The 14,675-nt window shown below is 35.3% G+C and overlaps 1 protein-coding gene across 2 annotated transcripts in view; it reads right to left on the minus strand.

Annotated features, from left to right (window-relative positions):
• LOC139118568 (phosphatidylinositol 3,4,5-trisphosphate 5-phosphatase 2-like) overlaps window positions 1–14,675 on the minus strand; it is a 44,423-nt gene that overhangs the window by 24,947 nt on the left and 4,801 nt on the right. For both annotated transcript variants that reach the window (XM_070681933.1, XM_070681932.1), the window contains exons 3-9: window positions 13,696–13,846; window positions 9,283–9,517; window positions 5,810–5,900; window positions 4,731–4,811; window positions 4,305–4,433; window positions 1,178–1,310; window positions 455–549 (exon numbers count right to left, since the gene is read on the minus strand). In XM_070681933.1, coding sequence (XP_070538034.1) covers window positions 455–549; window positions 1,178–1,310; window positions 4,305–4,433; window positions 4,731–4,811; window positions 5,810–5,900; window positions 9,283–9,517; window positions 13,696–13,846 — 915 coding nt within the window. The remainder of the gene's footprint in view (window positions 1–454; window positions 550–1,177; window positions 1,311–4,304; window positions 4,434–4,730; window positions 4,812–5,809; window positions 5,901–9,282; window positions 9,518–13,695; window positions 13,847–14,675) is intronic.

Raw genomic sequence — 14,675 nt, forward strand, 5'->3', positions numbered from 1 at the left:
TTATAACCCTCTCACTACCTTGGTTTGGCCCAAACCCATTGTGATCAATGGTGAGTGTGGACCCGTTTACAGGGAATTGGGGGTCAACAGGTTAAATATTCAAGATCTGTGAAAAGATAATTCAATAATAGGAAGAGAAGGCTGTTTATATATAAGTGCAATACTGGTGTAACCATTTCAGAAAGGGATGCAGTGAAGGATTACTGCAAATAAAGATTTTAATCAAACAAGGTTGGTGAAATCATATACACTGGTTCAAAGCTCTGTCAGATCAGAAAGACTTCCTAGAAATACCGCAGTCACGAAACACAACTTCAGCGATTATCATTACATTCAGAACTTCCTGTTCTGCTTTTTCAATTACATACACATGTTATAAACCCTACAGCTTTACAGCATATTGCTTTGGTAATGACAAAAATTGAACCGATTACAAAGGATTTAAAGAGGGTACCTTGGCATCGACAAATGTAAATTCTTTTCTTTTGCTTCCATCTACTTTGATACAGAGCTTGGCATTGTTACTTCTTGATTTGATGAGCTGTAATACTGAAATGAAGACAACAAAATGCTGAAGTTTCATGTTTAAATTATAATAAACCTCAGGGCAGGGTATTCGGAACCCCTAAATATTTACTGTACAGTGCTTTTCTGGTTTGGTACTTGTATGAACTCACTTTGAAGACTGTGGACTGAATAAAGTTTTTACAGTTTGTGAAAATCTAAAATCTAAATATTCCTATTTCCTAATATAGCAGCCATTTTGAATTTCAATGATCAATCCATTTTAAAATGCTTAATGTGAAAAGTGTGATGAGCATGACATAATATTATATTTCGATTTAGTCAATGCTTGAAGTTTGATAAGTCTTACATAATAATTAACTCTTTTGTATATTAAATAACTTTCCTTAATGATGGCAAACATCAAAGCTGAATGTGCTGAACTGGTACAATATTCATGAAAATGGAATTCACCAAAATCTGATCAGATCCAGATCTACCCACAATGATGTATGTAACACATTGCAGACCATCAGTTACATAGTTATGACTGTGGCAAAACCTGTCTACCGACAGACACACAAGACAGATGTTGTGGTGACACCGGACGATCTTTGGAGCCTTTGCCCAGGGTGTCCAAGAACCAATTAACTAGGTGGCTACTGTTACCTACTTTTGTCATGGCTGTATACAAAGGTTGTATTGTCTGCATTGGTCTCACGGCTATTTTTCATGATCATTAAACTGGCCATTGACATGTCTATAATGAGTTTCATCTTCATCTTGTTGAAACCCTCGCCTTTCACCTGCAATTGTGAGATATGAAAGGGGGTTTGAGTCCCGCATGGGTCACTTTTCATTCGTCAATGTAATATATATATATATAATATATATATATATATATATATATATATATATATATATATATATATATATATATATATATATATATATATATATATATATATATATATATATATATATATATATATATATATATATATATATATATATATATATATATATATATATATATATATATATACGTATACTTGAGATGTACAGATAGCTCCCAGTGTTGTTCGTAGCGTGGTTAGGTAATAACGGATGAATAAAATTGCACACGTCTACTGATCTGCTTGTATATTTTCTGTTTATTCTGTGGTAATTTTGATACAACGTTTCGTCCTAAAAGTAGGACTTCATCAGGTTGAAGATGTCTACAAGGGAGAATACAGACAAATACAGAACAGTGTAAGGATAGTGTTGATCCTAATTAAATGCTAAACGGACTTTATAGGCGGAGTAAATTAGAAAGTTACAAAGGATATAGAATATGACAATTCTTACCGTTTATGTGTGGCGCAGATGGAAAGTGGCGATTCAAAATTGGCGGTAATGGTATTTATAGTGCCTGTCCGAGGGCGCTGTGAGCAATTGTTATTTAAATGCTTTTAGCTAAGAATGTTGAGGCCGTTTGGTGACAATGTATCCAGTTTTGAAATCCAGATGGATTCTATTTTCTTGCGAAGCGTGTCATCTTGTTATTTATTTTGATAATCCCTATTATTGAAACGTCGTTAATGGTGTGTTGATTTTCGTTGAAATGAATCGCGACGGGAGTGTTAGCTTTGAGTCTTATGGTTGATAGATGGTTATTGAACCTGAGGCGAAATTCTGTTTTAGTTTCTCCAACATACTGTTATTGCATCTGTTACATGTGATTAGATAAACCAGGTTTTTGGATTTGCAAGTAATGTTATGTTTGATGGTGTAAACGGAGTTTGTTACGTGACTTTGAAATTGCGTGGCATTAGTGGAGTACTTGCAGATGTTGCAACCTCTGTTAGAACCGCATTTGTAGAAACCTGTTGGAAGTTTTGACTGTTGTATGTCGCTATGGACCAAGAGGTCTCGTAGATTATGACTTCGTCTATGAGCTATAGGTGGATTTGGAATGGCAGTTTTGCAGCGAGTTGATTTGTGTAAGATATCGAAGTGGGAATTGACAATTTGTTTGATGTTGGGGTGGTGTGGTTAAACGTTGTTACTATGGTATGCGTGACTGGTCTTGTTTTGATTTATATTGTAGTATGTATGTATTTATGTGAGTACATGTAAATCAAAACAAGACCAGTCACGCATACCATTAGTAACAACGTTTAACCCACACCACCCCAACATCAAACAAATTGTCAATTCCCACTTCGATATCTTACACAAATCAACTCGCTGCAAAACTGCCATTCCAAATCCACCAATAATAGCTCATAGACGAAGTCATAATCTACGAGACCTCTTGGTCCATAGCGACATACAACAGTCAAAACTTCCAACAGGTTTCTACAAATGCGGTTCTAACAGAGGTTGCAACATCTGCAAGTACTCCACTAATGCCACGCAATTTCAAAGTCACGTAACAAACTCCGTTTACACCATCAAACATAACATTACTTGCAAATCCAAAAACCTGGTTTATCTAATCACATGTAACAGATGCAATAAACAGTATGTTGGAGAAACTAAAACAGAATTTCGCCTCAGTTCAATAACCATCTATCAACCATAAGACTCAAAGCTAACACTCCCGTCGCGATTCATTTCAACGAAAATCAACACACCATTAACGACGTTTCAATAATAGGGATTATCAAAATAAATAAACAAGATGACACGCTTCGCAAGAAAATAGAATCCATCTGGATTTCAAACTGGATACATTGTCACCAAACGGCCTCAACATTCTTAGCTAAAAGCAATTTAAATAACAATTGCTCACAGCGCCCTCGGACAGGCACTATAAATAACCATTACCGCCAATTTTGAATCGCCACTTTCCATCTGCGCCACACATAAACGGTAAGAATTGTCATATTCTATATCCTTTGTAACTTTCTAATTTACTCCGCCTATAAAGTCCGTTTAGCATTTAATTAGGATCAACACTATCCTTACACTGTTCTGTATTTGTCTGTATTCTCCCTTGTAGACATCTTCAACCTGATGAAGTCCTACTTTTAGGACGAAACGTTGTATCAAAATTACCAACAGAATAAACAGAAAATATACAAGCAGATCAGTAGACGTGTGCAATTTTATTCATCCGTTATATATATATATATATATATATATATATATATAATGCTAATCGAAACGCATCTACACATGGTTTGGACATGAAGAAGTTGTGACTATGGCTCCTGTTTTGAAGACATACACGCAAGACTTCCAATGAGGCTGCAAGCACAGAAAACCACCGAGTGATCACAAAAAAGCCAATATAGGATTGGATCACAATACAAACAACAGTGAATTGTATTCATATAGACAACTCTTGAATGTTTAGATCAAATTTTCAGGTAACAAGTTGTACTGAAGTTTACCTATTAAAGGACACCTCTCTAAAAAGGACAATTTAGCCATTTCAATGGTTGTCTTTCATATACTGATTTTTACTTGATGATGAATTTGTCATATAAAATGTGTTGTCCTTGTGTCAACAATAACAGATTTCAGTACATCTGAACTACAGTAGAGCATTGCTGATTATAGTACTGTTAGTGCAGCTTTTTCCCGGCAAAATTTGAATGCAACATTTTACCACTTTTTATGAAAGTTTACTGTAATTTTGTGATAATTTTAAACCAAATGGACATCACATTTCATCAGCTACATTCTTTTATCAAAATTTTTGGAAATATCCAAAAAAATTTCACTGGGGTATAGTTTATAAAGCCAACAAAAATGGACTTTGGTGTTTAAAGGTTAAACATGTGTAAGCTGGCATTTATTGTACTTACTTCAAAAGTTACAGGAGGTATTTGTGACATTCTGGCGGCTGGAGGGGTTTTCTTTTCTGGTGATGAGGGCTCCACTTCTTCTTGGGAAATATCATATGACTTGCAGACTTCTTGTAATGACTTCATAGCCTGTAAGAGAGTTATCAAGAAATGAGGTCGCTGAATTTAATTTTTATCCAGCTACATATGTCATTTTGGTAGAATGTGCCTCAAGGAGCCAGGTATTCACTTTACAATTTTTACAATCATACTTTTTGCTGGTCTGCAGCCAGTGTAGAATCTTTTTGAAGCTTGTGAAGTAAAGTGAAGGTTTTATGGTCTTGTTTTTTTGTGCGAATTGAAATTTAATTGTCCCCGAAGAGTTAACGCAGCCATTTTTCTGGGTCCAATATTCATGGTACTTGAATAATTGCAGGTATGACTTACCCCTTTTTCTAAATTTCGGACTGACTTCCTGCAGTCTGGCAACTTTTCAAGAAATGAATCTAAATCGTTACTCCTTGTTGCCTGTGATAAAGAGTTTAAACAGGTATCAGTCAACTAAGAATGTGCCTCAGGGACAGATTTTGGACTCTAAAACATTTACAATTCTTTTCTGAACTACGGCTTGTAGGTGCTCATTTTAAAGCTCTTGGCGTCACAAAACTTTTCACTTCCTCAGTTTTTTTAAAATAAAAAATTATATTTTTCCGCATAGAATCATCACAGGGATGGTGGCCATTTCAATTTCAAATATTGGTAACCCCTGATTTTTATTCATGATTTGGTGAGAGAATGATTGAAAGTTTAGTTGAGGAAGTTGTGAGTAAAAATTTAAGTCTTTCACATTTGAGATGCGTACTACCTTAATTTGAAAATTTTCCCCAGTGTCTGTCTTACACATTTATCATACCAAATTGAACTTCATTATTGAAATTGGTGGAGGATGGTGAGACCTTCAACAATCTGGCTTTTCTATGAGACTTTGGAATGATAACAGAAAATCAAAAAGAGAGTCACAAGTTTTACACTGGTACTGTTGCTATCCTTTGTTTAAAAACAAATCTTATCCGCTCTTAAATTTGCTCAAAATATGATATGACAGGCGATAAAAATTTGATTCAGCTTTTCTAAATTTTCATCCCTCAACAAAAATGTATTGAGCCACCTACATCTTGGTAAACAGTAGATGAAATTACAAGAGTCTGTATGAAAATCAGTGAACTATCATTCCTTATCACCCTGATATAGTGATAGCAATTTGTGAAGATGGCGACATAGGTGATACAGAATATTATACAAGGATGTGGCTTTGTACTCCTGTGTCACTGTAAAGCATTATCAACATTCTTAAATACTTTCTCCCAGACTTTGAGAATCTTAATCAAATTTGCAACAAGTCCTTTTATGTGCCAACTGAAAAGCAAAAACTTGAACTGTAGTGAATTCTACAGTGCCTCTTGAAAGTTACTCATGCTGTAATGTTGTCCCTTAGAAGAGTTTCACTGCAAAAATTCATTACTTACCTCAAGATTTGAATTCTTTGAGAGCATTATTGCATTTTGGTCAAAGAGCTGGTTTATGATTTTCATCTTGGCCATGAAGATATCCAGTTGTCTGTAAGAGATGCAATCAGAATATATATATATATATATAATATATATATATATAACATGATATACAAAAAAATGTCCAAAGTATCCGAATAAAACTCATATCTGACCTAATTAAATATCAGTTCTATGAAAGAGGAACTATCACCTTTTTATTGACCTTTCATATCAACCTTTTATATTGACCTCAGAGTGCATATATGTATTCAGAGTGTGTGTAACCTGCATACAGATCTGGACATCCGACCACATCATGGCTGACAGTGGACTTGTATCATAAAGAGCATACAGTAACTTTAATTCATGATTAAAACACCATTGGCTCTTTCTTTGCATGTATTTTTTAAGTACTTTTTGTTCTGTTTATAAAGTATCTTGTTTTACCCTGAAAATCACGGTGAAGTGCCTTGTATTCCACATGTCAATACAACTTGCATATGTTAAATGTTCTGTACTTGTGATGATAACTGAAGTTTGGGTGAAATTCATTTGTCAACAGAGACATTGCATATCGTACACAATGTATTTGCAGGGCCGATATTATCTATACTTTAGGGGGGGGGGCGATATTCTATATACTTTAGGGGGGCTGATATTCTATATACTTTAGGGACAAGATAACTAATTTAATGTATTCTTTTTCTTCATTGTTCCTCCTTGAAGCCAAGGTAATACAAGAAGGAATGTTGTTCACATAAAATATTATCTTTATCACATTTCCTTCTCCAGTTCTGAGCCAATAATGATAATGCACACAAATCATACATTATGTATAATATACTGACCATTGATAAATCTTAGTGAATCATCTAACATGTAATATACTGACCACTGTGAAAACTTATTGAAGTGAATCTAACTTATTGATAACTTTTATCTAATGTCGGTAAAATTTCCCTGTGAAGCAATCAGAGCTAGTCAACATTTAGATTCGGTAAGTCTTACTAACAAATCAATGACACTGGTTGTAACATTTTCAAGGCAACGAGAAATAATGATGCTTTCTAATTGTTCTGCTTTCCATTAAAATTACAATGCAGTAAAAAAATTCTCTCTCAAATTTAATAAGCTGACGGGTAAACATCCTCTCTTTAGTTTTGATCTCTGTTGAATTGTAATAATTTTGTTTACATTTGGTTATGTGGTAAGAAATTGGTAATGCAATGGACTATCCTGATTGACAATCCTTCATTCAAAATCCAACTGGAAGTACCTCTGAATCAATGTTGCCATGTCTTGTTCAGAAGCCAAAAATTCAACTGTAGGACCTGACCAGGGCTAAAAAATCCTCTTTGAGGAAGAAATCTCGTCCCTGTCTGCAGCTGATCACTTGATACTGAAATGAGTGCTTGGATCAGGACTGCTGCAATTAACCTTGTGATGGTTAATCACCATCATTTGTATTCAAGTTCACAATTACTGGGGAAGGATGGTGTGATGTGTTGACACACGTGACTATCGCCAGACTCAAATTTTATGTTCGATGTACACTCTAAAATAGCCTGACCCTGACGTCCTCATTGATCAATTTGTTAATCTACATCGACTCAGGTCCCATATGCCAAACTGTCTAACCAATCACTGTTTGAAAGAAATGCTATCATTATTTTCATGGTTACAATTGCACTACTTCTTTGAGTTATTCCTATGCATTAGAATACAAGTCAAATGCGAAATTTTCACCGGTCAAAGAGACCACCCATGAGTTGGTGGCACATCCAATTGGTTATTAAAGACGACAGACTGGTTTGTGACTGAAAAAGTTGGGGGGGGGGGTGTCAATGCCAGGGCTAAAACCATAGGCACCTTGTGACCTAAGTACCAAAGGTCATACAAAAGTAATATTTTGTATCAGTAAGTTTGTTGTTATCTTTGTGCTGTTAAATTACTGTTTACATTTCCTTAATATGCCAACATCAGGTTCAAAGGTAATAGATTGGTTATCTGAAATGGTGCATTGCTTAGTAACCATACGGAAGTAAACTAAAGCCTATAAGTAGTTTCGAAAATGTAGGCCTGACATGGAAGTCTGTGACAAGTAACTGGGATGGTAATGAAACTCTCAACTGAACAGCTGACACTTCAATACTGATATGCAAAAAAGCACACTCTCATCTTACACGACTTGGTTAAGCATTTGGAAAGCACAAACTACCTAAAATATTTTTTTTGTCTTAAAGGGGCCGTCTTCAATCCCTGGTTCTTGCATTGGTGGTTGTTGACATTGACTGTTTATGTAATTTTAGTTCTTTGTTCTCCTTCGAAATTTGTGTACAGTTAATCAGTTTGCTGGAAGATAAAGCTGGTAAGAAACCTGCCCCTTTAATGATACAATTCTTACTTTGGTGAATCTTGACTAAAGTCATGTAAGCCTTATCCTGCCAGACAGTATCACTTCCCCAGGTGCAAAGTCAGTATAAAGAAGTATTGAGGCAAATCTAAACATATCTTCACCTACTTGGCATGGTATGTTGAAGACATATTTAAGTATCTAGGTTGTCAGGGGGCCTTCAAACATTCATTGACAAGTGTTTGTTAAAATGCAACAAATACCAGTATGTTGTCCGTGTTTTGTATAGTCAAGTAAAAGAAGTTTATGTGATCAAATAGCAGCAACTTTAGATAATTTTCATTATTTTTCTGTATTCAAATAATTGCATATTCTTCATCTTAATATAAATCTTGTCTTTGCGATGCATTGTGAACAATATGAGATGATGTTATTGAGACATGAATCCCCGGAATCGCAGTGATGGTTGGCTGTTGACAATTGGACATCACACACATTACAGGGTGCATTGTTATGCTGAATACTAGGCAGTTTGATAGAATTTTGGTAATAGTATAAAAGACTGTATTTTACAGACAGAACAAAAATACAGGAAAAAAGAATTTAAGGTAGAAAGCACCTCAGGGACAGATATTCAGACTCTCAAATTTTCCCAATTCTTTTCTGATCTACCACTTATGGGGGGCTCATTTTCAAGCCCCTGGAGCAAGAAAAAGTTTCATCGTCTTATTTTTTTCAAAATTGAAAGTTTTATATTTCTCCATTGAGTTAACACAGGGATGGCGGCCATTTTGAATTTCAAATAGCAGTAAATCTTGGGTAATTTGTTTCTCTTGTACCAAAATTTGCATGGTGAACCCCGATTTTTATTTTTTGATTTTGAAATAGAATGGTTGAAAGATTCCTTGAAGAAAGTTTGGGCAAAAGTTTAAGTCTTTCATTTTCTAGGCTTAAACTACCTTAAATAATTTGCTGTTGATGGAGCTGCACAGACTCCAGAAAGATATGAGCCGCATAACAAGAAAAATCTGAAGAGAAAAAGACTATTAGAGCACTGATGTATTGAAGCACTGATGTCACTGTGATGGAGACTTACTTCTGGAATTCTTTGGCTGACTTTGTCAGCAACATGTGTAAATGACTGATGTTATTTGCACCACACTGGACACTCTCTATGTCCTTCATAAGTCCACTGGAAATGTAGGCTTTGAGGTTGTCTACAAATGTGTTGTCGAATTCTGAAAGGTTGAGTTGGGAGTAGCGATTCTGAAACAGCTTGATGGTGTCCGCAAAGAGAGCGCAGCCATCCTTGAGTGGTTTGTCTTCTTCATCTTTTGAGTGAAAGAGAAAATAACATATTTATAAAGTCATGGATCTGTTATCACTGATGTCATCACTTCCAGTACACAGTTGTACAAAGGAGCCCAAAATTACACGATATGGTCATCTTCTGTGCTACAAACTGATACCACTATTGGGTGTCTTATGAAGTTGAAGCCAGAGGAAAAGAATTTTATCATTTCAGTAAGGCTTTGTAGGAAACAGTCTTAGACTGTACAAAATCTCATAATCTGGCCATTCTGTTCAGTGGAAAAATCTACATGAAGATCATCTGTCTTTCATCATTGAAGCCGGAATAGAAGAAATTTTAAGTATTGAAAAACATTGTAAAAACGAAAACAAAAATCTGTAAAGTTCATCACATATAAGCATTGGGAAAATGGCACTCATGTCATTAATCTCTTACACACTTCGTAATCCTTTTTCTCCCAAGTTGTATTTATTTCTATGGTCTGTTTATGGAGTCTGGTAGAAGAGGATTAATTAGATCATTTTACTGAAATCCAACTCTGTATAATAGAATACCATCAGTAACACACAAATACAGACCTAAAAGGACATTCTGTCAGCACGAAAATCAATACTGTTTTAACACAAAATACCGTATTTTTTAATCAATGTAAGCCTTTTCCTTGTATCCACTCACCCTAAAAAACATTTTGTATGTCTGGCGATGAAAGGTTAAAGAAAGTTTAAAGAGAGACTGGTTATTGGTGAACAGCAAACTGCCAGAGTGTGTATAAAGCTTGCAGGAAGCAATAGCAATATCTGATAAACAAGTTTATCATATCATATTTTTTAATACAGATGTTTCATGACAGTAAACACCATGTTAAATATCTCAATTTGTGTGATATAGATGTGTCATTACACAGTATAAAAATTGATGGTTTCTAAGTTTTTCCTTTCTAAAATGATCTACCATTTCAGTTGACAATGGTGTTTAAGATGTAGGTCACAAGATGAGACACAGAGAAAAGAACTTCCTGGTGTGTCTAAATGCACAGTTTAGAAATGCATGCTTTGATTCAAAGTATTATGAGCTGAAATCCTCTTCATGATACAACTCTCATTTGTGATGATAAGGCGCTTTAAATAAATTCTTTTTTTGATGTCCATGTGCACATAGGTTTTCAGAGAAAATTAAGAAAACAAACACAATGTTAATACTATTACAAATAAAAATATTATTTTTCCAAAGTAAACCAAACAAAAATTGAGCTTATGTTAATACACTTGTGTTTTTTGTCCATGTTTGTTTTTTTTTTCCCTGGCTGGCATGTAGATTTTTCAAAAATCAAAGGACAGCACACAAAGAATTTTCTTAAGATAGCCTAATAATAAGTGCTGGCTATTCAGCTTCATTGTAACTGAGTCTGTACCCACTGAAATCACTCCTGTCACATGACCCTTGACCTTCCTTTAAGATCAAGAACTAATCCTAACTGACAATAACTCTGAAACTTTTTGTGAAAACTGCCCAGGGTCCAGTCACGACTCTTACAGAGCTATGCAAATTGAGACACAAACAACTACGACAGAAACCCATCCAGTCACGTTGTAACTCTCAAACTAAACAGATAAGAGCATGTATGATATTTCCTCTTCCTGCTCAAAAATCTAAATCAGCAACATCATGTTGTACTTCCGAAATAATTTCATGTCATGGCACTGACTTGAGACAGTGAACTTCCAGGTTTGAATTCTTGACTTTTGACACAAATAGATGAACAGTGTTTTCACCTGGCATTTTCACCTGGCATAAGTATAAGAACTTATAATATCCAGTTGTTTTACAAACGTTGATATTAACGTACCTAGATTGCTAATAGAAGAATGTTCTACCTCATAAATTTCTTATTAGAGAGGTTCAACAAGAAGATTAACTTCTAACATACCAAAGCGACAAAAGGTATTATGCTGTGTACTATGGGAAAAAATGGGATAAGTTCAACTGATCTTCAGATTAATCATGATACAGTTGTTTGCTGTATGGTGTTATTTATGTATTTCTGCTTTGATGATTGTTGAAAGTTCAAATGCTCAAACCTGTAAAAATATGCAACACAGTTGATGACTAGTGAGACACCAGGCTTCACCCATAAATGATAATGATGATACAATCTAGACCTATAAAACTCCAACATAATATGGAAACTGTACATAGTCACCAACATCTGTTGAGTCTGATCATAAAACCTGTGGGCCAGCCTTATCATGAGTCAGGAACCTCTACCTACACTGCCAATAAATATGATTCTAACTGGGCCAATGACCCCGCTGTTTCAAGCAGCAAATTTGACTCATGTGCAGGAAAAAATCAAAACATGGGATTGATTAAAAATGTTTGATTCCAAAGGATCTTGTCACTTAGATCTTTGTTTCCAATTTAATACGGCCCCCTAACACCATCATCTACCTCCTTAAAAAAGCTTTACAGGTTTGTTTATCATCTAGGTCTCCCACAAAACTGTCTCAGCCACATGCTTTTATCAATTATTTTTCTTCAGCTGTCAGAATTTCTGACCTCCTACAGGAGCAAACTATTAAAATGGATGTCTGCATGCAACAGTTGGCCTGCCATGAAATTTTGCTGTTCAGAACTGCATACATATACCCGATATGTGATTGGACAAACATTGACATTCATGCCATGCACGGTGCATTGTCAGTTTTTTAAGATTTAATCCTCTTTCTCCCAAGTTGTATTTATTTCTATGGTTTATCTATGGAGCCTGGTAGAAAGAGGATTAATTTCTTCTGAAGTGATTGCACACAAAAAAATACCGCAATTATACGGTGTCGCTCAAATTTGATCAGAATTGGTATATACCAGTATGGGTACCAAAGATCAACAATAAATGTTGTTTCTATCTGTTCAGTGCAGGAAAATTCTACGTTGATGTTATGACAATGATTTCTGCACAGTACAACCAGAAAAACAACAAGAAATATTTAAACCAGAAAAACAAGAATGACGAAAGTAATTAAAGTCCGAAACTTTAGGTACTGGAGGTCAACTTTAGCAACATGCATAGCAGAAAGGCAGCTAGCCCCCCTTAGTTTGACCATAGACGGTCTTCCTCCCCTCTACTGACGGTCTTCCACCCCTCTACTGTCTATGGTTTGAACAGGTCTGTTAATATGTAACAGTTCATAAACAATGACAGGAAATGACTCAAGTCAGTGGAGTAAGCCTGTTTCAAGCCTGTTTCAGAATTTCGCTTTTTCTTACTTCATTTGCACATTTTTGACACTGACGTGTTCAATTTAACAAATTCACATCTCAACCCCTACATCTACCTGTACACAAAATACTGAGACGGTAGCTTTGGCGGTATGGGAGCCTTTGTGTGTGACGGACATACATCCGCACATACCCACAAATATACAGACACAGACGCCACTCAGACTCATCATATAAGCTCTTTTTGGTATTTATATATAAAACCAAATATGAGCTAAAAAGGCCGACGCAGCCAATTTAGATAGGCAAATGTGAGGACGAGAAACAGACTCTTTTCTTTTCTGGGCTTTATCAGTCCCTCAAAAAAATCTGTAATTCTATCCAGTTCAATTTGTCACATGCCATACATCTGTCAAAATACCTCTACAGATGAAACTTTCTCAAGATTCCATCACAGACTTGCTGTACACTTTGTATCCATCTAATTCATGTCAGTTACTACTTTTTTATTTAGAGTCTGAAAGAGGAGGGAAAATGTTTCACAATATGTTTAACCTTTTTCCTGCCAGATGGTATTGTTTTCCCATCTGCCAAGAAGGTAAAAAAGCGGTATTGAGCCAAAACCATTCATAATTTCACACACTTAGCTTGATATGTTAAGGCAGCTTTACTCTGTACAATTTACAAATAATGTTTACAGTATCTATATCTTTAGGGGGCCCTGCAAATGTTCAATATTTGTTAAAATGCACCACAAAGGACGTGTAGTGTTTCACTAGATTTCCCTGATGGCGATCTTGGCAGGATAAGTGTCAAAATTAGATTTTGTACACAAATTTTGTTCTCAATGTGTTTAGGTGGACCTATGTACAGGAAATTTGATGAGTAAGTTATAATATGATACCAATAAATTTTTTGTCGCAGTCATAGAAAATTGCACACAAGCATGATACTTGATATGAAAATGTAAGATTCCCCGACCTGTATCTTGGTCATCATCTTCATCATCTTTGGCTGTTCGGAATGACACTGGATGTGTAAGGCCACAGGCCAGACCATTGTTTGAATGACCGTAGCCTTGGATAAGTTCATCTAGGTATGTATACTTCTGTTGCTGGACTCCTTGCACAGCCTGTTCAAACAGGAGAGGAGAGTGATTGTGTAAAATCTGATTTACTCACAAAGTCAACGATAAACTGAAGAACAATCATCTTTGTGTGTTTTTAAAATTCTGAAAAAGCATTAAAAATGTTCAATGAGTTGTAAAGGTAGTATACGTCTCAAAACTGAAAGTTTTTAACTTTTGCCCATATTTTGTTCAAGGAAACGTCAGACTACTTTCTTTCATAATCATGAATGAAAATCAGAAGTATGTGTAAAGCTTGAGAGGAGCGAAAAACACACAATATATCGCAGAATTTGGAATTCCAAATGGCTGCTGATCCTGTGTTACTGCTATGTTAATTTTTTATTTTTACCTAAACAAGACAGTCAAACCTTCACAAATAGGTCCCCATAGGCTGCAGATCTAGAAATTATTGCAAAAATATGCATCTGAAAAACCGTCCCCTTGGCATACTCTACCTCAACTGTTAATGATATTTATATCTTTCTTTTATTACATGTACAGTACTTGACTCTGACACTATTTACCCAATTTCCTGTATACAGGTTCAACTTTATCATAGAAAATTTTTGAGTTGGGCCAACCATGGCGGTGAAAGACTGTATTAACTTTTTAGATCATTACAAAATTACAAAATTATTTCTGACTATTCAATTGTTCCTACAATATTTAGTGTGCAAAAGTCAACCCTGGCTATCTGTCAAGGGAACCCACTTGAAAATTTCCTGATGGGGATGTAAATTAGATATCAGCATTGACTTCCTGTACATGCGACAATTCTGATGTAAAAAACAGCTGTAAAATGACTATAGGACAATGCTGAAATGTGAAATTT

This window comes from Ptychodera flava, chromosome 19 (assembly GCF_041260155.1).
Source record: "Ptychodera flava strain L36383 chromosome 19, AS_Pfla_20210202, whole genome shotgun sequence".
Taxonomy (NCBI): domain Eukaryota; kingdom Metazoa; phylum Hemichordata; class Enteropneusta; family Ptychoderidae; genus Ptychodera; species Ptychodera flava.